Here is a 25,106-nt window from a genome sequence, read left to right as displayed (position 1 = left end):
TTTCTAATGACGCGTTTACATTTGGGAGATCTATAGCTATAGATGGATTTATTCACACGAAAATAGATGTAAACGGGTGAGAATATATGAGGGGCTTAGAATGCAAGGTGTGTAAGTGACTTGATCGATTTCTCTTCATCAACTTTTTCGATCAAATCACTTACACCCCTTTCATTCTAAGCCCCTCATATATGATACATTTCTTCCAGGTAACTCAGATTCGGGATAGATAAGTAATATTCGTGAAAATCAATTCAATTTATGTTCTTTAATTTTAATTTATACATATTGGATAGCAATGATTTGTGCTCGTCTGCTGCGGAGAATTCAATAATGAGGAATATGGGTACTTCGATACACAAAAACGAGCCCTGTCGGGTCCTAGTTCTACCTGTTGGATTCGGTCAAGGACAACTTCATAAACGTTTTGCAGACGATTGTGATCGGTGAATCGATCAATTAGATGTTTTCCGGATTTGTCACGACGCAGGTTCCTGCGCGTCAAGTCAATGTTGCAACGGGGCATAAAGCTAGCTTCACTTAATGCCATCTGGGTTTTGTCAGTTTCATGATATCTCCCGAATGTGTTTGGCTGAGAAGTAATTACAAACTGGTCCTGGGAGAGGTGAATGGTGATGGTGAGAATTGAGTAGTCTGTCGTAGCTATTCATAGTAATAACTATGTATTTTTTCCTAACTTGTAGCCATGGATCAGAGTCAATCGAAGCAGGACCAGATGTCGATAGTTTAGATAGTTCAATAAATAATTCAAATAGTTTAGATAGTTCAATAAATGAATAATGATGCATACAAAAGCTCAATAAATTCATAACAATATATGCATAAAGGTAGGGTTAACATAACATGTTGTATATGTTAAACGAACGTTGAACCGACTGCTTATACTGGGTTATACTGGCCGATTTGACATCATATCGCGTAATATGTACGAAGAATTCGTATTGCAAACATTTACTAAATATTGGTAATATTTACCAAAAAGCTCGTCATATATACCAACTTTTCGGGAGAGTGTATGACTGTTTACACAAAAGAGAGCGTGAAGTGTAAACCAGAATAACATCGGTGGATGAACTCGGTGTATTGATAATGAATTCTACCAAATGTTTACAGTGGCGTGTATTCCGGAATAAGGTTGTGCTCACTACACATTGTTTTCACGTGTAGTGTATTCGGGAATAAGGCCCTATATCTCTCTTGAATGGCGTTAAAGTTCCCTGTGGAACTTTTGCCGTCTCAATCTATGAAATCTATTAGCGTCATTTACTAATACTTAGTTGAGATTTCTTAAGCCAAATAACACGCCTTGAATGTATTCTGAGGGGCAAGCTCTAGTATAAGCGTGACCGCAGTGCAAGTCGAAGGAAATTCCTTTGACGAAAAATCCTCCGGCCAGAACGGGAATCGAACCCGAACACCCGGCATGATAATGTGAGACGCTAACCACTCGGCCACGGGTGCACTATAATATATATGCTAGCGCCAATATGAGCAAGTGAAACAGGAGACACATTTAAATGAAAGCATATGAAAGCTTTTCGTATAGTTTGCCAAATATACGGCCCAGACAAAGAAAGATATATTCTAGTTCATGTTCTTCTTTATCCTCATAGAAAACACTTTCCAACTTCATTTTATGGTGAGGTGCTATATTATCACGCTTCTATATAACAGCGCTGGCAGCTATATACATAGCGTAGTCGCGTGAAATAGCTTTGCAATCCAGCCGGCCTTGGTTCGATCCCCTTTGACGTCGTATGGACTTTTTTTTTGCACAATCCCAAACGAAATGAGAAAAGAAAACAGAAAGAGATCTGCTTGCATACATACAAACCATTTTGAAGCTTTTAAAACAGCTCATTATTTGCGCGTTTGACCCTCCAGCACACGAAATGGCATCATTTCTGCCAAAGATGAAATGTTTTCAGCCAACGCTAGTTTGGGTGTATCTTTGGGAATTCATGTTTCTTCTTCCTAAATGGCACTAACGTTCCTAGAGGAACTTTGCCGTCTCAACGTAATATTACTTGCGTCATTTTTATAATTACTTGGTTGAGATTTCTATGCCAAATAACACGCCTTGAATGCATTCTGAGTGGCTACAGATCAAGAAAACGCGTGACCACTGTGCAAGTCGGAGCAATGTCACTGCGGCCTTACTGAAATAGAACAAACAGAGGATGCGATAGGAAAAGGAGTTGAATACTTCCACCACTTTCCACAATACATTGGATGTAATATCAACATTTCACTGTTCGTTTCAACCTCACCAGTACATTTTTTTTTCAATAATTTAAATATTCCACTGAAAAATGAATTTTTCTGTATTCTCCCATATCCCATTTCAATTTTTGTCGCAAAAGTCGTCCCATTAGAATGCTCATATACAATTCAGAAATGATGATATTAACAAACCGCTACGCTATGTGCTGAAAATTACATTATTATATGTTGATAAAGATGATAAAACCAGGTTTCGAGAAGAACGCGATTTGGATCACATAACTGTTCGCAATAAATCGAAGTCCAGATGTCTGATTAAGATATGATGTACCGAAAAGTTGTTGGAATATCAACTTAACTGTTCAGAAAAAATATATTTTAGATATACCGTAAGAAGATCTTACTAAAAAATTGTTTTTCATGTATAATAGCTTTTACATTCGAATTTTTATATTACTTTTCTTAAATGGTTAAGATTTCGCAAACTATTGAAATTTTCGTGTGTTCGACACTGCACCACTATACCCCAAACTTTGTTAAATTGAAATAGTTTTCTAGTAAAAATATTTTTGAAAATATCGAAAGGAACATATTTTGAGTTATAAACGTTAAATTTTATTGAGATTTTTTCATGTAATGATTTTTAAATTGTAATTTTTTATTTATAAAGACATATATTTATTACATTTGATTACTGTTTTATACAAAGTTCTCACAAGTTAAGTGAACAGCTTTAGCTTCTTCTTCTTCTTCAATAACACTAACGTTCCTAGGGGAACTTCGCCGTCTGAACGTAGTTTTACTTGCGTCATTTTTATTAGTACTTAGTTGAGATTTCTATGTCAAATAACACACCTCGAATGCACTCTGAGTGGCAAGCTCTAGAGTATGTGTGACCACAGTGCAAGTCGAAGGCCATTTCATTGACGAAAAATTCCCCCGACGAGAACGGGAATCGAACCCGAACCCCCGGCATGTTAGGTGTGACGCTAACCACTCGGACACGGAAGCACCAGCTTTAGCTTTGCATCTTAATTCCAGATAAAGAAAATTGCATTATGAAATGCACATATCATATGATTTAATTTTTTAAATTTTTAATTTTGCACACTTTTTGTTTCCTTCGTTTTTAAACTTATTTAACTACCTACTTAACCTAACATCAACCTAAACCTAAAAATTTGTGGAATCTCATTTCCACGGTATCCAGGTATTTTAACGGTGTGTTTAAAATGTTATTTTTCCTAAATAGTTCATGGGTTTTTCAACAACTTTTTGTATCTTTTTTTGATACGTCCTTATAAAAAAAAATTAGTCGTAATAAAAATCGGTCATCTGACATCGAAAATTGTGATCTTGAATAGCTACCACCTTAAGTACAATGTATAAAAAAATCGGAAAGGGTCCTGTCAAAATCGTCTGTTTTTCGACTGATTGACGAGGTCTGTTCAAAAAGTATCGCTATATTCGAATTTACGGGTGTACGTACGAGGGTCATTCAAAAAATTAGTTTCAGTGCCTCAGAAAATGCGGAAAAATAAAGTTAGGACAAAAAACAAGGTGATTTTCGTAATCTACGTTTCATTTTCTATTTTTCTACATAATCGCCGTAACGTTCGAGGCATTTTTCATAGCGTGGAACGAGTTTTTCTATTCCGAGCGCGAAGTGCGTAGCGTCCAACTTTTTGAAGTAGGATGTAACTGCGTCAGGAATTTCTTCAGTGTTATCGAATCGTTGACCGCCAAACGCTTGTTTCATCACCGTACTATTGTGAAGTTTTGGACCGATTAAGAACCGCGATTAAGAACAAAAGGCCAGGTTTATTGACGAAAGGAGTGTTCCTCATCCACGATAATGCGCGGTACCATTCTGCTCGCATAACTCAAGAGCAATTGAATTGGACTGTGTTCGAGCATCCTCCTTACTCCCCTGACCTCGCCCCTAGCGACTATCAATTATCACTCGTGACGCAGTTACATCGTACTTCAAAAAGTTGGACGCTACGCACTTTGCGCTCGGAATAGAAAAACTCGTGCCACGCTATGAAAAATGTTACGACGATTATGTAGAAAAATAGAAAATAAAACGAAGATTACGAAAATCACCTTGTTTTGCGGAGGCGATCTGGCGTAGTGGTAACATCCATACCTCTCACGCAGAGATCACGAGTTCAATTCTCACTCCCGACATTCTTTCAAAAATGGAAGTAAAAGTGACGAACCAGCCGAAATGTGTTGAAAGTATAAAGAAAAAAGTATAGAGAAAAAAAAACCTTGTTTTTTGTCCTAACTTTATTTTTCCGCGATTTCTGAGGCACTAAAACTTATTTTTTGAACGACCCTCGTATATTCGATTCTAGATTTTTTGTAGCATTATGTTGGTAGTCATGTATCTCACTTATGCTGACAAGCCGTACTTGTTTCGAATGTTCAGTTAATTTTTGACAACTGCTTTTCGTACACGTGTTTTGGTTCAATTTCGATTTTTGCCTATTGCAAAAATGGATCAAAAATGGATTGATTGTGACATCTGGTGAACCTACCTTGGAGCGAAACAACGTTTATCGGAGTTCGAAAAAATGTTCTCGAAGATTCGAAAAGATGTAAACGACGAAAAGCGTGCCGGAAGCCCGAGCACGTCAACAACTGAAATCATATACAGGTCGGACTCGATTATATACAGACTAGATTATATGTGATTCGATTATATATAATTTTGGACTCGATTATATACAGTTTGAAAAAAATAATATTTTTTTATAGTTCAAATATGACTTATTTCAAGAAAAATTTAACCTTTCAACGTTAAGGTGAAATATCAGTGGCTATTATAAGTAAAGTGGGGTAAAATTCGCGATTTTTGAAGATTTTGCTTGAATTTTCCCTATTTTTTTTCGTTTATATCGATATTGCAGCGAAATTAAGAAAGATAGAAATTGGGCGTCGAAGAACAAATTGTAGAGTGGTTTGAGAGTTTTAATTTGATTGATGGAAACAATCATGTTCAGTATGAATTTTTGGGATGAAATTAATAATTACGCATTAGCCCTTTCGCTACGAGCGTCGTCTATAGACGACATCCGCGCGATGAGCTGTGTGTACGAGCGTCGTCTTTAGACGACATGAATGTCATACTGCACATCGATCATACCAGCGCGATGTGCATACTTTTCGGTGCAGTGCTCCGTACAGCAGTAACACTTCGAAGGAGCACACTGCCGTATTGAAAGGGTTAAAAATTATTAACTTTAAAATTTTTAACTTCCAAAATGTTATTTAAATGTACTAATTTCGATGTTCCACTGCTATATGGTCGGGGTTCTGCAAAAACGAACCAAGCGCCATTTTTTTCAAAATTGAGTTACTTATACCATTGGATTCAGAAAATTATAATCTTCTTCTTCTTCTTCAATGGCACTAACGTTCCTAGAGGAACTTCGCCGTCTCAACGTAGTATTACTTGCGTCATTTTTATTAGTACTTAGTTGAGATTTCTATGCCAAATAACACGCCTTGAATGCATTCTGAGTGGCAAGCTCTAGAATACGCGTGAACACAGTGCAAGTCGGAGGAAATTTCTTTGACGAAAAATTCCCCCGACCAGAACGGGAATCGAACCCGAACACCCGGCATGTTAGTTATGACGCTAACCACTCGGCCAAGGGAGCACAAAAATAATTTAAAAAATTATAATCTATCGACTGTAAAATGACGATGTCATTCGGATAATTGACAACAGCTCCAAAAAAAATTCTGTGTTGCAGACTGTAAAAAAAATACGAAATTGCATTCAAAGCGAACCATAAACCCACAATATGGCATCGGATGAAAGTGATAGTTTTCTCCAAGAAGACAGATCCAAATCTTTAACACATTTTTCGGCTTCGGATAGCTCCTGGAATAAGATGTCGTCGGGATATGGTGAGTAAGACAGCCTAAGGGCTGCCTTGAAGTGTAGAAGCGCTGATCTGCATTTTTCTAAATTGTGTTCAACCACAACGAACCAAGTATACCATTCCCTAATCAATTTATTTTCAAATCAAAAATTAAATTCTTCTTTCACTTTCAATAAACGAAAAATATATGCATGAAAACAAATAAAAAAAAATTTTTTGACTACATTATATACAGGACTCGATTATATGCAATAAAAAAAATCGGAGACTGTATATAATCGAGCCCGCGCTGTACAAGTAATCCGTGGGTATACAAAAATCGTGATACTTTTAGAACAGCTCTTGTAGATAGAGTGGTCTACTCTATTCCATTCCATTAAGCAATTCCATAGCCATAGCCGATTTTGCTTCAGTATTACGAAGGGATTTCTCTAGTGTTAGGCAAAAATCGAAGATGAACCAAGACATGTGTAAGACACGCAGTTGTCAAAAATCAACTGAACATTCAAAATAGCCGTACTTATCAGCATAAGTGAGAGACATGAGTACCAACATAATACCACAAAAAAAATCTAGAATCGAATATACGTATTCCGCGTAAATTCGAAAGTCGCGATACTTTTTGAACAGACATCGTGGTCTAGTCTGTATATAATCGGGTTTGTTATCAACTGGTCTGACCAGCAGTGTTTGCCAATTGATCCATTCACTGAAAAAATCGCTTTCGTTCGTTCAAATATGATCATACATGAATCATTTCCCCCAGCGGCATTCTTTTGTTGTTACGTGCTGCAAATCACGACACAAATAGAATGAGACAACTCTGCATCGGTTCGCACTTCATGATACACCAGCATGCAAGCAAAACCATCATATACGCCTTCGGTGCAGAAAGTTTATTTTGTTCTTTGCCACTAACATATACATATCGAACCTCTCCATGCATCATGAAATAGCAGGATCGTACGGACTACGCAAAGCGAATGATTCATATTCAGCTAATGTAGCAGATCCTGATTTTTAAGTCTCAGAGAGTGCAAACTATATGATTATTTAGCTCGATAGAGGCTAAGGGAAGGGTAGTCAGATTATATTTTCCATTTTTAAGGTGAAGGTGGAAGCTAGCCACAATGGCGCTCATTTCTTTCATCTCCCTTCCTCACCCCTTGCCCAAAAATCAATAATTTTGCGAAATAGTATGAAGAAAATTATCGTTTTCGCACACTTCCCATCAAGTAATACAACCAAACTCTAATCGATTACTCACAAGATATTAAATTTTCATCTGCTGTCGCACTGTATAGTGAAAAACGTCAGAAAAGTCGAGCTAGTGCTCTGAAAGTTGAATTTTTCATTTTTCAATTTTCGGCAAAGGTTTTGTTTGTATTGCTGAAAGCATCGTTATTTTTTCGACACTGATGCCAGACAACATCATCGAAACAGCTATAAAAACCACTCAATAAAATGTTATTTCTGAGTCATAGCATTTCATGTCATGAAAATCAATAGAATAAAATTGTGTTGATATCAATACAATTATTATTTTTACGTTTAATGGGTCTATAATGTAAGTTTAAGCAACTTTAACATTGGGTAAAGAAATTGTATTGCAGAGCCCGGAACACTGCCACGGCTGCCTATGCTTTCAAAAACAGTTAACGGAAGAGTACCACATTCAATCAAAATGCCTCGGCCAACGAAGAGAAGGGTTAAGGCTCTCCAACGTGAATATTTGAAAACAATACGATCAATGAATGAAAATATTAAGAAATTATCAACATCGAGTTACTATGCGGAAGAACTTGTTAATACCAAAAGAGCCCCAATTCGCATGTGTTATAAATTTGCTCATGTCACGCTCGCGTATTATCAGAATTTTATATTTATATTTGCAATTGTTCACCGGAACATATCGTTCATACATTTTACTTTAGTATTGAATTGTTTTTTTTTTCAAATGTATTCGAAGACTCGTGTCAATGAAGCGCCACACAGTCAGATAAGTGAATTGATCTATTTACGTGTGCTTTGCTCTTCTCTCACAAACACTATTACCCCATTTTTACACGTAGGTTTACCTATACTACTACAATGACTAGCTTTCACCTTCACCTTAACGCTGCTATCCCTTAAAATATATATATTCATATAGACCGCATAGTTTTACTAGCAACACCGCTCCAGTTAGAAATAAAAACGCTCTCGTTTTATCTCTCTTCCCATTCGTTGCTCTCCGCAAATAGGGCGCTTTGCAGCGTGCATTTGTATTAGTGATTTGTTGGGCAGGCAAAAGAGTTCGCTTCATAGGATTTATATGGATCGACAAGATTGAGCTTTGTTTAAAAAATTATTTTAGCGAAATAGTTATATGAATTACGCGCTACACTATATTAATAACATGCGAGTCAAAGCCATATACACGAGAAAAAATAGAAATTTCTGTTATGACTGGTCCATATCAATGGAAGCAGATTGATTATTCAAAAAGTTTCACAGAAACAATGCAAATTGCACATTGCGATTATATAGCCGGATTAGGTGAAGTGTGCTCCCATTTAGGCTTTGTGCTTTTTGCCCTGAAATGCTGGTCTCGTGAAGAAGTAAACTATAATGAATATTCGTTCGCAAATATCCTTAATCTGTTGTTAGTTTCGTCTGTGTCTTGAATCTAGGTCCGAACATGCTGATAATCCTTTCCTGTTATTTTTTCGATTCAAATCTAGTGGGAAAGTGGCTCAATGAACATCGCGAAATAGGTGCTAGTAAATTAAGTAATATGCGTCACACAAAAGTTCTTGTTCGGTGAATAGCTTGCCTAACTGTTTCACAAAGTTCATGTTAGTTCTATGGAATATTACGCGCTAATAGAAAGATCACAACTATATTTAAATCATCTACAAGAACGTCGATTTATGATAAATCCGCTTCTGCTGCCTAGAAGTTACGAATGTAAATAAATGATATTTGCCCAACAGATGCTCTGCATGTATGTGTAGCAATTGCCCTATAGTAGAACGGGACGATATATGCGGTTCAAACTTGTATGCAGGCTTCGAAAAGGGTGTGCGATGTTTGGTACAGCTCGAATATGCAAACAACAGTCTTCGTTTCTCTCTTGGTTTAATCATTTAGTGTAATACAAGTGATTACTGTCATTCATACAAATATCTGAATGATCCACTCATATTTGGTTATATGTTCGTGAGAGGTTCCTCGCATGACACATTATGTATCATTCGATATTGATCGAAACCCAAACACTGCTCTGCCGTAATCTCGCGAAGTGACGCAAGCGCCAGAGGGAGAAACTTTCAGTACGAGACTTTTCGCAAAATTGCATGTATAATCAGTACATTACGAAAATCTGATCTGTACAAATTGTTTACAATTGATTGACAATGTTTTTTGTCATCGGCTCGATTTTGGAAAAAATGCAGTTTTATTTAAGCTATGTTACCAACGCCAGTTTGTTGTGAAAACAGCAAATTTTAATCGCTGTTTCCACAACCGATTGGCGTTCATCCATCAAAGTATGGGAGAATCTGTTTCCTAATATTGTCTACAGCATGCCACCGTTGAGTGGAGCATGAGGTAGCATCAGAGAGAAGAGTTCTACACATTTTCCGTCTTTGTAGCGTGTGTCGAGCGGGCCCACGTAGTTGAGAGCCCGATAGTAACAACTATGGACAGCATTTTCTATTCCAATCCAAAATGGAATTGAAAACATCCGTGTTGAATAAGATAATTCCGTCCGAAATTATCCGATGTAAAGCAAATACAGTTTACGCGAGGATGTTCCGAGTTTTGTTATGCGTTTCGATGGAGATTTTAGACATTATCCTTCGATCAACTCTCAGCTTCAATTCATCCGAAAAAGACATTAAGTAAGTGAACATCGTCAAGATGCTTTGTCCCTTGATTGATGTTGTTATTTGAAATTTGTTGTCCCTTCTCATTCATTCTATGCCATCAGGACGGATTAAAAATCATATCGCATCAGATTCCAAATTACGTCACATTATAAGGGAAATGGCGCTTACGTCATTCCGTTTTCAAGCTTTTACGGGGTCATTTTTCCACATTTCTATAAAACTTCGCAGTCGTTTGAAAGGATTTGGTATTCTTTATCGATTTATAACATAAAAAGTAAAATGTCCATTTTGGCGCTTGCGTCACTTTGCGAGATCACGGCAGTGCTGACCAGTATAACTAGTACTATAATGTTTGAAGAATTTCATAACTTTTGAATCATCCTGTAGAGCTGTCACATGTCTAAATATAAACAAAAACAGAAATGCTCGTTGTATGCGCATTGTATTGAAGGATCTTTTCGTAAAATTTAGTTTATTCGACCCGATATCTTAGACGAATCATCAATTTAGACGACTGTTCATATTCTAAGGGAGGTAAACAGATTTTTTTTTCAACAATTAACTTTCATAGAAATTACTTTGTTGTTTGGGGACAAAATGGTCAATGGTGCATAACCACTTTTGTTGTTCTGATGTTCTGTTTACTAAAACTGATGAGTCCATATCACATGCTGCTCTTAAAGGGTTCACTTTTGTGGTTATGAGTCTCTGGAAAGAGGCTACAATATTCTTCAAAAAACGGGAATAGAAGCGATATGGGGACACAGAAAACGGGCATTTTCCTTAAGAAAACATCTTCATCCGGTCCTTCAAGTACACTTCACATCGTCCTATGCCACAATCATTCTCGGTCTAGTTTTTTTTCTTGCACATCACCTCACAAACTGTTATCTTCGTTCTTGAATACCTCGCACATTTCTAGGGAAAAATCCTAAACATCCGACAGCTCTCTCCAGCCAATCCGCCGAGAAAATTTAAACGATCTCTTATCGCTGGAACATTTTAACACCATAACTTACATATCTCCCACTCTGTACGCTTTTCTCCGCAGATGTTTAGTTTCTAAATTATTCGACGTCTGCTCGAGCAGCACGCTGGAGGAAATGGAACAGCAGGATGAGGTGCGAGTCGCGTGGGGCATGGGAATTGCGGGACACGTCGCCGAGAGCGGAGAGCCCGTCAATATACCCGATGCGTACCAGGTAAGTCTAACGTCACTGCCAGCTGACTTTCCCGGAAGGGTGCTCATGCCCCGAGGGCGGTGATGGCGATGGTGGTGGTGGTGGCGGTTTGCGGGTAAATTACTTTCGACCCTTTCCAGTAAATAGCCCCCGGTGTGGGTAATGGCGTAGAAAAGGCAAAAAAAGGTAACTGCTAGTGAGAGCTTCAGAGAAAAAAGGAACGGGCATATTTTATCGTTCTTAGCGTACCGCTAAGATCCCTTGATTGATGCTGCGAGAACATTTCGCCGATGTCTGGTGGCAGGCTTTCAAGAATCAATTTACATAAATAATGAGCCGTGAATCAGAAATAATCCCGCGTAAATTGACTGAAATAGATTCATCAAGTTGGGTAGAATGGGGGTTCGTGCTTTGATTCTTCGGGGAGTTAAGGATACAAAAAAAAACAAAAACAAATGAACCCAGATTTGTTTCATCTTTGTGAAAAGAATCTGTTGATATCTGACATTAATATGAATATTTCTATCGACTGTAACATAATACATTTTCCTATTGTCCGTAATATTGACTCTCTTGTGCGGAAAGAATCTGTGGGGAAAAATAATTTTAATGGATACAACAATCAATTTACCCCCAGAAATCTCTTCGTTATCTAGAAGATTAATGATGAAAAATGTGTAACGTTAGAGATTTGAACAAAAAAAAACAAAAACAAGTGAAAAAAAGCTCTTGCTTCATAAATAACTCACCGTTAATTCAGTCAATATCGTGACAGATGGTATTCCATTATTATCGTTTGTAACGATCCCCTGAAGCGAGCTTAGCGGCTATAATTGATGTTTGGCGAATTTTTTCTCCTTCACGTATCAAAGAGTGAAGACTGTGTTTCTGTTCGAAAATTGCCATCCTCAAATAGCTTCGGCACTCGGAAAATACAATTTCGTAAGTCTGATTGATGGGGTAGCATTTGTCAGACGAGATATCATTCCACGAAAGCTGCTGCTAGTACTTAAAAACCCCAAGTTCTTACCCACCATAACCCACCATCTGATGTTTTAAAGAAGGCTTCGGGCGCTTTCCTCGGTTTTTCTTTTGCCGTTACGATTAGGCGTCGATAATTTTTCATTGTCTCAGAAATAGAAAGCATTCGACACACATTATGTGAATCTATGGAAACTCGAATGGGCTTTTGGTATTTAGGGTTTAGGCCACAATAATTAGCATGAATTTTTATTCATTTCGTTTCATTTCGTATTTTTTCTCCTCGCTTATTTTTTATTGTCGAAGGATGACCGCTTCAACCGGGAAATAGATGTACAAACTGGCTATCGTACAAAGGCACTGCTCTGTATGCCCATCAAGGATGTCTCCGGAGATGTGGTTGGAGTGGCGCAAGTGATCAACAAACAGGGTGACCAATGTTTTTCTTCCGCTGATGAAAAGGTGAGTCGAATTGTTGTTACAGACCATTTTTCTCGATTCCGCTAGATGGTAAGGTATTTTAAAATACATTCTCTAAGAAAAAAATGTTAATAATTAGCAATCCGCTGAAAAATGCACGACTCGTCGAATTCTCTACCGTTCTTTTCATGGAAAATGTTGAGGGGAAAGAAAATTTCAGTGTTGGTGTAATAAAAAATCTTGTATTCTTTATTACACCAACACTGAAATTTGACAATTTTGATATCCTTTGATATCATATAGTTCAATTGTTTATGAAAATAAAGAATTAAATATGAATAGGTGCATTATCGAAATTGACGCAAAATAATTGTTTGAAACAGGAATGAAACCTCATAGTAAAGCGATTTCTATACAAATTTAAATAAATTCAACGGAAGATGGAACGGAACACAAACATAATCTTACCTACTCTACAAGCCAAAATCATTTCCTAGCCAACTCAATCGATGATATTGTATTGATTTATGCGTAATTGTTATCACCAATGGGTCCGCCACACTCTACTCAGATTCTCATCATCTGGAAATGTTTCTCACCTCCATTAGAGTTTCTGAATAATAAATGGGATTGGATGAGATTGAACAGTGTGAAAGGGAGTTCAACCTTATACGGGAAGTTCTGTAGTATTTCATTTATTGTTCTCGCAACAATGTTTCACACTAATTTCATCAAAATTAAATGCGAATGCATATATGGTATTGATTGATTGATTGCATATAATTCGATCCATATGGAACTGCGTTCGTTGCATCTATTTCAATTTCGTTTTCGAACGATGACAAAATTTGAAGACCATATTCATATTGATTTCCCCTTTCATTGGCAGGTATTTGCAGCCTATTTGCAGTTCTGTGGGATAGGACTGCGCAACGCTCAACTGTATGAAAAGTCTCAGCTGGAGGTGAAGCGCAACCAGGTCCTGCTGGACCTCGCCAGGATGATTTTCGAAGAGCAGAGCACAATCGAGCACATGGTGCTCCGGATATTAACCCACATGCAGAGTTTAATTCAATGCCAAAGAGTTCAGGTACGGTGTTCATACGTGTGTTAGCATCAACTATTTATTTCACTAATTGAGCTGGGTGGTTTCAATCAACAGATCCTACTGGTGCATGAGGCTTCCAAGGGAAGCTTCTCGCGCGTATTTGATTTTGAAGCTAATGATCTCAGCGGAAACGAGAGTGACACCAGGACGAGTCCTTTCGAGTCCCGCTTTCCCATCAACATAGGCATCACTGGTTACGTGGCCACAACCGGCGAGGTAAGCTGTCAATATGTTGTTTTTCTGAGTAGGGTAGCAAAATTTCACATTCATTCTACTGTCAGATATTGAGACAACATCAAATTCACCCTGGTATGTTCTGCAGTTTACAATAAATAAACCGAACTAAATTGAATGAAACCGACAACCCGTCACGTTAAACATTTAGTTTTTGCATTTTGACGTAGGACTACGTCTAACCGGAAGATATAGGGGGTGAAATGGAAATCTAGGCACTGAACAAGAAGGAAAAAATGCAAGATTTGGAACGCTTATAACTCGAGCATTTCTCAATAGATCGCAAAGGTTTTTGCATCAATTGATAGGAAATATATCTACGCATCTATCATAACGAATAACATTTCATTTTTCTTGAGATAAATAATTGAATAATTGTGAAATATCAAGCATTGTCCAAATGCACTATGTGCTTCTCAATTCGTACCGACCAAAACGGGCAACCAGAGCAGCAGCGAAATACAATGAAGCACGATTGGAAAGGAAAAAGAAAAAAAATGAGGGAAACATTGGTCGCAGTCTCACACATGCGTAATTCTCGAGCCAGCCAGTCAGCTTAAAAATCCCCGCTCCGCTGCTGTAACGATCATTCTTTATGTAGACACCGACTGGACAACATCGTTGCTGGACGGGCTGGACGGCGAGGGATCGAGTACCTTTCTCAAGGCAAGAGAGCGGAGGTGGTAGCGCTGGAGTAGAATAGAGTAGAGTTTTCAAAGGGCCTTTCTCAAGGCTAGAGACGAATGAACTGCAAAAGTTTAAATTCTCTATAATACAATACCTTCCTTCCTTCCTGTAACGATCATTCTCATTCAAACCGTACACCACATCGGTTCGCATCACAACACATCAACAAACCAACCCAAGCAGCCATGTCTGGACATGGTAAAGGAGGAAAAGTGAAGGGAAAGGCAAAATCCCGCTCGAACCGTGTTGATCTGGAGTTCCCCGCAAGGGTAGCTAGGCCGAGCGCGTTAGTACCAGTGCACCAGTCCACCTAGCTGGCGTTATATAGTTTCGGCCCCCGAAGTGATCGAGTTAGCTGGCAAAGCTGCTGGCGACGATAAGAAAACCCGCATTCGGAACAGAACACATTCGGTTCGGTGGACATCAAGACAACAGGCAGTTGCAACGAGTGGCGAGTGGCGAGTGGCAAACGCAATCGCAAAACGGCAGCAGGTAGCAGAAGAAAAAAGTTTGTTCTTTTTATAATATGCATTGGTGGCAAATCCAGAACAAGGCGGCATCGAGGGCGTTCGAAATGGTTTTTTTCAAAACCACGAGTACTAAGTTTTCTAAATTGGAACCATTCCATAAAACAAGGCGCTTTTCAGGGCCATTAAACCTTCCAAAAAAGAGTTTAGGAAATAAAGTTCAATGCTTTCTAAAACATTATCCAAAATAATAATAAAACACAAATTGATGTTTTCATAATTTGTTTGCCAGGATCTGATGAGTATGTGAATTTGGCAGTTGTTCTGAGCTTATTGATAGTTGGGGACTTTCCTGATTATTCAATTTTCACCAATTCTTAAATTGTTTCCAGATTGAAAGTACAGTAATTTACAATTAGTTCGACATTTAGCTAATTGGACGGACATGTAATGCGATTTATTTAGTTGGACATTTTTGTAAACATAGAGATCCAAATTATGACCCCACATTGAAAGTCGACACTGTACCACTGTCATCGCAAATGTTCAATTACAGGTTAAAATCGCCTCCAATGCGACACTGAGTGGTGGTAATGCGACGTGCCATTGAATGTAATTTACTGTAAAATATGTCACAAGCTGGATGGGAAGAAATTTTCCAACTGTGAAAGCTGTGGCGAGTGGCAAATGCAATCGCTAAACAGAAAGGTTTAGCCGAACAAGATGGGGATATCAAGTGATAACAAAACAATAAACTCTTTAGATTGAAGATAATTTTGTGATCCTGAAAAGGACCCTTTTTAGCCTGCATGTGAATCCAACGAGCGAACAAATCGTAATGAATCTATTTTTTTGCCATCGCTCCCTTTTAACGCTCATTCGTTCGTCTCGTTGGACTCGCCCCTCTGGCTGAGTCTGCCGATTTGTCTCTATCCTGTGAGTGTGTACCGCTAGAGTATAAAACACGCGGACCCCAAACAAATATCTTATTTTCTTTCAAACCGTAAACCCGTGTGGTTGTACGGCATCGGCATCGTGGACGTAACAAAGGAGGACAAGTTAAGGGAAAGGCAAAGTCTCACTCGAACCGTGCAGGTCTCCAGTTCCCTGTTGGTCGCATTCACTGATTGCTCCGCAAGGGTAACTAGGCCGAACGGATTGGTGCCGGAGCACCAGTATACCTAATAACGATTATAGAGTTTCGGCCGTCGGAGTGCTCGAGTTGGTTTGCAAAGCTGCTCACGACAATCAGAAAACCCGCATCAAGAACAGAGCAGCTTCAAGGCAACAATTAGTTTCAGTGAGTGGCAAAGTGTTTCTCCGGCACGTTGCATTAAATGTAATTTACTGAACAACATGTCCCAAGCTGGATGGGAAGAAATTTTCCAACTGTGAAAGCTGTGGGGAGTGGCAAACGCAATAGCTAAACAGGAAGGTTTAACACAAGATGGGAATATCGAGTGATAACAAAAACACAACACCAAAGGTTCTTTTCAGAACCATCAACATATTCATAAAGAGTAAACAGTAAACTAATCCATTTTTCAGGTAGATAGGTAGGTATTCACGTAGGAGAAGAAATTAAACAATATATTTAAAATATATATTTAACAAAAGCTGTCCCCTTTGTATTGTCCTACGTCACTCCGGTTATGTCCCCGACATTACCCACCCGTCTTTTTTCCCACACTCATTCGTTTCATTGTGTCATTGAGAAGGAACATCGGAAATATTTATACTCATCTTCAATCAACTGACAGTGAAAGAGAACAAAATCTCATTCAGAAAAATACCATCATTGACATCGTGTCAGACGTTTGTACGCGTGTCGCGTGAATGTTTTCCTGTTTTGTTTTCAATCCGATCCTTCGACACATTCAAGTACTGGGTTTATGGTTTTATGGTTTTATGCTCAACGAAAAGTTCACCAGGACGCAATGAAAGGCGATATGTACTGCTTCAATATTCAGTGACATCGGGGATGAATTGAACATTATAAATCCGGAAAGTCAAGGCATGGTTTGATGAATAAGGGCTTACGATTCTCGACTGGTCAGCTTGTTTACCAGATCAAAACCCTATCAAGAACTTATGAGGAGTGATCGTACGAGTAGTAGATGCAGCTTACAAGCAGTATAAGTGATTTGAAGAGTTTAACCCCTTCCCGTACGATTTAATTTTCAAAACAGCGGACCAAATGCAAACACTTCGATGGGCCACGCATCGAGTAATTTCACTATTCTTCTGAGCGTCTTAGCGCCTTGTTATATACAAGCGCACCACGAGAGAGACTCGATATTGTACGTTTCGGCACAATCATTTCATATCGAGTGAGACTCGAAGTTGTACGTGAAAGGGTTAAACGAGTAGTATCTTATGCATAAAACGAGATACACACTACAACATGGTACAGCTTGGGTTATTTAAACTGATTGAGAACTAAAGATGACCTACGAATTAGAAACTTATTGTAATTCATGTGAAATTGACGTTAATTTTGTAAAGGAGTGAGAGTTTTTCCATCTGGTTCTATAGTTATGAAACACTGTAATTTTTGTTTTTTGAATATTTCGTGCCTGAACACAACAATAAAGTTCAAATGGCCAGTCTTTTAAATGAAAATAGTTGTTATATCCTACACTATATACTTCAATTCAACCGACTTCTTACATATCTCTGGAAACTCAGAAAAAATGAGTGGTTCTATAGTTGTGAAACGCAGTGTAGTAAAAAAGAGCTAAACGAGCAAAATTCTTATCGACTCGATTTCTATAATAGCCCACATTCCGTTTTGACTGCCAATATTGGGTCGAATACAATGTCAACTATCGACCTTAAATGGTTCCACCTTGCAATCGTTTCATCGACCAATTTTTTGCCAACATGGGCAAAACATCGACCTGCTAGCAGCGTTGCTCGGTCCATATTAAGGATGTTTTTTGAATGTTTCTAGGTGAACAGAAAATAAAAAAACACCATTGATCACATTTTCTTTTATATTCATTCAATTATCATAGAAACTGTTCGATACCCCAAGTCTAATTTTTTTTCCGGTTCTGGGATAGTGAGCAGAAGGGTTTGCGCCATCACTCGTATAAGTCGAGTTAGAGCGGTCCTAGTGCAGCAACAGCACCTACACAGCTGCAACAATTAGATTAGTTTCTTCTAACTCTTCATTCTTCATCCATATTTTATCTCCGATCGGTTGAATTGGCTTCTGAAATTAAATTGAAGAACAAAAATTATATTGAAATAGTATGAATTAGAACAGTTCATACTTACACAATTTGATTCGCGATCCATTCTTTGTTGTGTTTCGAATGACAGCTCAGAGAGAATTGCAAAAAGCAACTGTTGCTATGATGCCGTTTCGCGTTCATTCCATGATAGCCCAGAATAAATTCGATGTACGAGATATCGACCTATCATGGACCGAACAACACAAATGCAGCATTTACTGACCGAAACAGAATCATAGCAGCAGTCGCTTTTTGCAATTCTCTTTGAGCTGTCATTCGAAACACAACAAAGAAATAATCGAGAATCAAATTGTGTAAGTATAAAAAGATTTATAGTTGAGGGGCTTAGAATGCAAGATGTGTAAGTGACTTGATCGATTTCTCTTCGTCAACTTTTTCTTTGATTAATAATTGAACTACAAAAACGTTCCAATTTGAATTTGCTATAGAATCTGATAAATGAGCTTCCGACCTACCTTCATCATTGTCAAATACAGTTGGGAATGAGTTTGCAGCTAAGTTATGACCAAAAGAGAGAGTCGATGTAGAGAAATCGATCAAATCACTTACACCCCTTTCATTCTAAACCCCTCATTCGTTCAATATATTTTTTGTTCTTTAATTTAATTTCAGAAGCCAATTGTACCGAACGGAGACAAAAATATGGACGAAGACCCATTGCTGAAACTTATAATATTTGCATTGCTGAAATAATAAAATTGTCGGTGCTAGGTGCTGCTGCGAAGCCGCTCTAAGCGTGGAAACACACTAGACGGCTCTACCCCGCGATTTTCACAATAACAAGCCGCAGTAGGAGCTTGATGTAAAACACATTCAGCGGCCTTCGACGGTTTCACTATCTACCATTATTATATGAGGGGCTTAGAATGCAAGGGGTGTAAGTGACTTGATCGATTTCTCTTCATCAACTTTTCTTACTGCAAAAACGTTCCAATTTAAGTTTGCTATAGATTCCGATAGATGAGGTTCTGAACTATCTTCCACATTGCCAAATACAGTACGGAATGTATTCGCAGCTAAGTTATTACCAAAAGAGAGAGTCGATCAAATCACTTACACCCCTTTCATTCTAAGCGCCTCATATAATAATGGTAGATAGTGAAACCATCGAAAGCCGCTGAATGTGTTTTACATCAAGCTCCTGTTTAAAGACGGATGCAAGACGATTCTATGGTACTAGGTACAACTGTTTGGACAGTAAGAGAATTAGAGGGGCGGTATACAAAGACAAAATGATGGGAAACGGAAGATGGGATGTTTACCTGAGCGAGAGGGAGAGTAAACTTGATCACAAACATCTGAAATAAATATTGCATTTCTCGACAATTTGGATGGAATACGATTATCCGCAGCTACATGACCGCAGAGTGGATTTCACGTATTGGCTCACCTGAGAGTACATTTATTATTGCCTTGCTTTATTTTCACCTTTCAAAAGCGCATAATCACTAATACTTTCACAAAACTGTTGCGGCGCATCATCTCCATCGATCCACCGCAGCGAATGGGGAACCGTACAACAGTGATTTTGGAACCGTACACACCCGCCCCGCCATGTGTGTTTTATATCATACACATTCCATTATCGAGGCTCCGCGGAGGTCTGTCATTGCAAAATCCGTGCGGGAGAGCCGTCCAGTGTGTTCCTACGCAAACTCTGCTATTACGAATGATTACGAATGAAATATCTCAGCTCACTATCGCAGAACCGGAGGAAGCCTAGACTAATCATAACTTAATAATTGGTAATCCTACAGTTTTTATGATCATTGCGTAAATATGAAATAAATCTATTATTTGAGGGGCTTGGAATGAAAGGGGTGTAAGTGATTTGATCGATTTCTCTACATCGACTCTCGTTTTTAGTCATAACTTAGCTGCAAATATATTCCCAGCTGTATTTGACAATGTGGAAGATAGTTCAGAACCTCATCTACCGGATTATATAGCAAATTTAAATTGGATCTTTTTTGCAGTTGAGTTATTAAGTAGAGAAAAAGTTGATGAAAAGAAATCGATCAAGTCACTTACACCCCTTGCATTCTAAGTCCTTCATTTGTGATCAATGGTGTTTCTTATATTTTCTGTTCACTTTAAAACATGACAAAAACAACAATAATATGAATCGAGCACCGCTGCAGGTCGATGTTTTGCAGATGTTGGCAAAGAAGTGGCTTCAAATTGTCTCTCAAATACAACTTTTGCCGTCTCAACGTATGCATTAACTAGCGTCACTTTATTAATACTTAGTTGAGATTTCTTGAGCCAAATAACACGCCTTGAATGTATTCCGAGGGGCAAGCTCTAGAATACGCGTGAGCACAGTGCAAGTCGAAGGAAATTTCTCTGGCGAAAAATCTCCCGGCCAGAACGGGAATCGAACCCGAACAACCGGCATGATAATGTGAGACGCTTACTCTCAAATACATACGAAAGGTCCATAACTCGATTGCAAGGTGGCAGTATTTGATATCGATTGTTGACATTTTATCGACCCAATCTTGGCTGTCAAAACGGAATTTGGGAGGTTGATATCTCGATCATCGATTTTATTGTGGGAGGTCGATATCTCGTTTGTCGATTTCATTGTGGGGCACCAGTCAAATCGTTATAGCCACCGTGATAGAAATAAGTGAAGAGTGTCAGTGGAGATATTTTCCTCTGACGAAATTTGCTTTTCGATTTCAACATGTTGTTTCGAAATTTTGCATCCCTGTTTCTGAGTAATTTTTCATAAGCATGGAAATTGTGCGAGAGCACGGTCTGCTCTTAACTTCGAAAACTCTCTCACATTTCGTGTTGTTTTTTTTGAGTTCTCTTGAGTTTGGATCAATGTCCTGGAAAAAAGGTAATGAAAATGGTAGAGTTTCGAGCGACGTAGCATGCGCTGTCATAACTATTTCTCAAATAGTGACGTCAGTCGTTGTGTTTATCTTTGATTGCCCTCCGCATCCATGTGAAAATGCTATTTTCAGGAAGTAATTTATCAATTGAAAACGTACATTTTTTTTAGAGTTCCCGCTGAATATGAGGCTAACGTGATAGTGTTCAGTGAATATTTGTGAAATCATGTCGAAAAAGACGGAAAAAGTGATATTTCCATGTGCCATTTTCACTCCCCCACGTTCATAGAAACAAACGAAGTTTCATTATTTTAACATTATGAAGTGTATGTTTCGAAGGCTCTCAGTGTCGGTGTGTATGTTGTGAAAGAATAATCCAATTAATCGAAATTTGACCGAAAATGTTACTGATTTCAAGAATTAATCATACGGTTGCTGGACCTTTTTACCACATAAATAATCGTAAAAAGCCACGATTTGTTAAAAAACAAACAGTTGAATGATTTCATGAGAATTTTGGCTCAAATTATGCCGTGAGAACTTTCAACATTGTTTTGTTTGTTCCATATACATTCCATATTGAATGCAAATAATTACGACACGATATTTTGCTTGCCAATGCAGATATACTTCGCCTACTGCTCCACCTCTATATGTACCTCATTGAGTTTGGATAGACTGCAAACTAGGGTGGCAATGAAAATGGTCATCTCGAATTTCAAAAAGTTACCCCATAAAAAATGTTCACCACCTCTACAAATATATAAAACACCTTATGGAAAATATCAACTCAATCGGACATAAAAGAGAGTGGCACAAAGCGGCCAAAGTTTTACTTTTTGGAAAATCGAAAAATCAAGGAGGAATAAAAGAAATCGTGGTTTTCAAAAAAAAAAGTTGAAATCTGCAAGTGTGTTTTGTCGTCCATAAGTGGTTCATCATGTTTTGTTAATAAATGTTTGTACAGCTTTTTCGAGCGTCTCTTTGTTCCAAAATTTTCTGTTTTGTATTCCGGTTTGGAATGACGCAATGATTGGGAAACATTTGCTCTTTCTACCGCTTCCCTCGATGACAGCTTGGGGACTGCTTGAAAAGACCCACTACTTTCGCATATGTTTCCAGATCCGCTGGCCTTCCAGGCGGTGGTGAGATTTTTCCCGAACCGACTCAGAACGTCACACACCATGGAGTTCGGGAATTTGAAATATTTAACTTATTCTCGGTCGGATAGACCGGGACTTTCGTTTCCAGCGTGCTGGATCGAAACGCGATACTCCAAACGTAACCATGCTTCCGTCAGTATAACAATATCATAGTCACAGGGCGATAGCTTCGGAAATGATTCCTGCGTACAGAGGCCCCTGATGATTTGATGATATTTCGTCAAGGATTTGGAGGAAGAGTCGGAGAGGTGAGTGGGCTGTTACCCGAGATTTGGGACAAACTGCTACCATGAGAAATACCAAACTTCAGTATTTGTCAATTGAACGTTTCACTGAATAAGTCACTTTCGTTTGTTTAAATATGATCTTACAGGAGTCATTTTCTCCAGTGGCATTCGTTTGTTGTAACATGCTACGAATCATGACACAAATGACAACGAGAGAAATCTGCTTTGGTTAGCATTCCATGATACACAAGTATGCGAATCAAAACGTCATGATCGCTTCCGGTGATGCACTTATATATGAGGGGCTCAAAATGAAAGGGGTGTAAGTGACATCATCGATTTCTCTTTATCGACTCTCTCTTTTGGTCATAACTTAACTGCAAATACAATGTATTTGACAATGTGGAAGATAGGTCAGAACCTCATCGATCAAATTCTATAGCAAACTCAAATTAGAACGTTTTTTTCAGTTGAGTTATTAACTAAAAAAAAATTGATATAGAGAAATCGATCAAATCACTTACACCCCTTTTCTTCTAAGCCACTCATATAGTAGAAGTGTGTAATACGCACCCCCTAAGCGAGAATGGATTTATATTGACCGTGCTCTTAAAATTTAAGGTAATAACTACGTCAGTACGTAGATTAGTTAACCCTCAGTCATCTGTAATCGTTCTGTATTTTAGATACTGAATATCAAAAGTGCTACGAATTTTATTTTGAAAGGCGCCCAAATTCTAAATTTCTAATCATACGGTGTTAAATGGCCCAACAGAAGTATAATATGCCCATGAGTTGTTTCTCTCAGAGACTATAAAGCTCAGAGAAACAGCTTGTATGAATGAGAGGTTCCATCAATCTATTCCCTTCATGCCCACCAGCGAAGAGAAGAAACCGTTCCTCCGATGAGCGTGTTCTCCCAGTATTCGTGCGTCAATTCTGCAGTCCGTGCCCTTGTTTTCCTGCATTCTCTGAGCACATAATATAGATGCCAGCAGATGTGAAGGCATGTTTTCGTTTTGAAGACATTTAATTTTGTGAAAACATACTGAGGTCATTTAAAAGTATGTGAAAACAATTGTTTGAGTGATCTATCGAACATGATTTAGAAATATCGTGATGGTTTGCTCATTTTCGTTCATTATGATTACATTGAAAACATTTATTCGTGCCATGCAGAGATATTTGAAAAAAATCATCTGGCATCCCTCACATACAAGCTATTTCTCTCGTGAGAATGTTTACTGCCGAAAGCGAGCAAATTGCCCCGATCGAGTGTATGCCATACTGCCCGATGGTAAGCTGATGCGGAAAATATCAAATTGAGAAGGAAATGAATCCTTTCTTACCATTTTCTTCATCTGAGATATTCACTGGGAACTCGACCCAATGAATATGACCCACAGTTATCGCCTCTGAATCGGTTTCAAGCAACAAAAACCTTATAGAAATGATGTAGAAAATTACATCGAAAATTGCTTCCAAAGAAAATTTTTTTTCTTATTTTTTTAAAGCATGTTACAAATGTAAAATTTGCATGGTAGGATTCTATCATTGACTAGCACGATTGCCTATATCCATTGCATTTCTATTCTTGCAGGTTTACAAGAAAATCAGGCGGGTCAAAATGCCCGGCAGGCGCGTTTTAGACACATCTCCTCTACTCACCTAGGTGCAGGAACAGCTAGCTTAATGCTCTGGGAGGGTAATCAGGCTATATTTTTATTTTTAACGCTACTCTCCTTTGCGTTTTCCTAATCAATTATTTTTTAATATAATAAATTTGGCGGCATTGACCATTCAAAGTTCGAATCATCGAAACTTGCATTATTACAATGAATTGCTACTCACAAGCACCTTTCAGCGTGTTCTCCATGCAATTTCAGTTCAGTCACGAAGAGCAGCTACAAAGTGTGCAGTCTACCCATGCTAAAGCTTCAATAGCCCTAATAGAATTTGTTCTCTCAGAGCGTGTAATTTAAAGGAGATATGAATTTCGACTTGAAATGAACAAACATTTATGAAACGAAACTTTATAATCAAAATGAAAGAAAAGGGCAGAAACCGGAATCCAAAATTTGAATCTGAAGCATAATAATTATAGGGTGGACTTGATTATATACAGTCTCGAATTTCTTTTCACTGTATATACAGCCAGACTTTCGTGAAAATGGGTAGTTTCGTTCCTTATCACAAAATATTAGACCCGTGCTTATTTCCATTTTAGGGTGGTCCGAAAAAAAAAACTATGATTTTCCCTTTTTCCCAAAAACGACTTTTTTTCAAAAATTCATAACTTTTGAACTACTATATCGATCCAGATGATCAACATATCAAGTTAAAGCCAATTAGCTTGCCTTAATGTACCATATTTGCAAAAAAAATTTAAGGGGTTGTATCTAGAAACCCGACCGCATGTTTTCGACGTAGAACTACGCAATTATATTATGCAATCGAATCGTTACAAATAAAATTGATGAAAATAAAATTGATTTTTACGTTTGATATGATACATAGGACTAC

At 38.2% G+C, this 25,106-nt stretch overlaps 1 protein-coding gene across 16 annotated transcripts in view; it reads left to right on the top strand.

Moving 5' to 3' along the window:
• LOC129775065 (dual 3',5'-cyclic-AMP and -GMP phosphodiesterase 11-like) overlaps positions 1–25,106 on the top strand; it is a 375,931-nt gene that overhangs the window by 342,485 nt on the left and 8,340 nt on the right. For all 16 annotated transcript variants that reach the window (XM_055779279.1, XM_055779278.1, XM_055779280.1 and 13 more), the window contains 4 exons: positions 11,064–11,214; positions 12,481–12,636; positions 13,484–13,684; positions 13,757–13,918. In XM_055779279.1, coding sequence (XP_055635254.1) covers positions 11,064–11,214; positions 12,481–12,636; positions 13,484–13,684; positions 13,757–13,918 — 670 coding nt within the window. The remainder of the gene's footprint in view (positions 1–11,063; positions 11,215–12,480; positions 12,637–13,483; positions 13,685–13,756; positions 13,919–25,106) is intronic.

Source organism: Toxorhynchites rutilus, chromosome 3 (genome assembly GCF_029784135.1).
Source record: "Toxorhynchites rutilus septentrionalis strain SRP chromosome 3, ASM2978413v1, whole genome shotgun sequence".
NCBI lineage: Eukaryota > Metazoa > Arthropoda > Insecta > Diptera > Culicidae > Toxorhynchites > Toxorhynchites rutilus.
The sequence above is the reverse complement of the archived record's forward strand: the minus strand, read 5'-3'. Positions and strand labels throughout refer to the sequence as shown.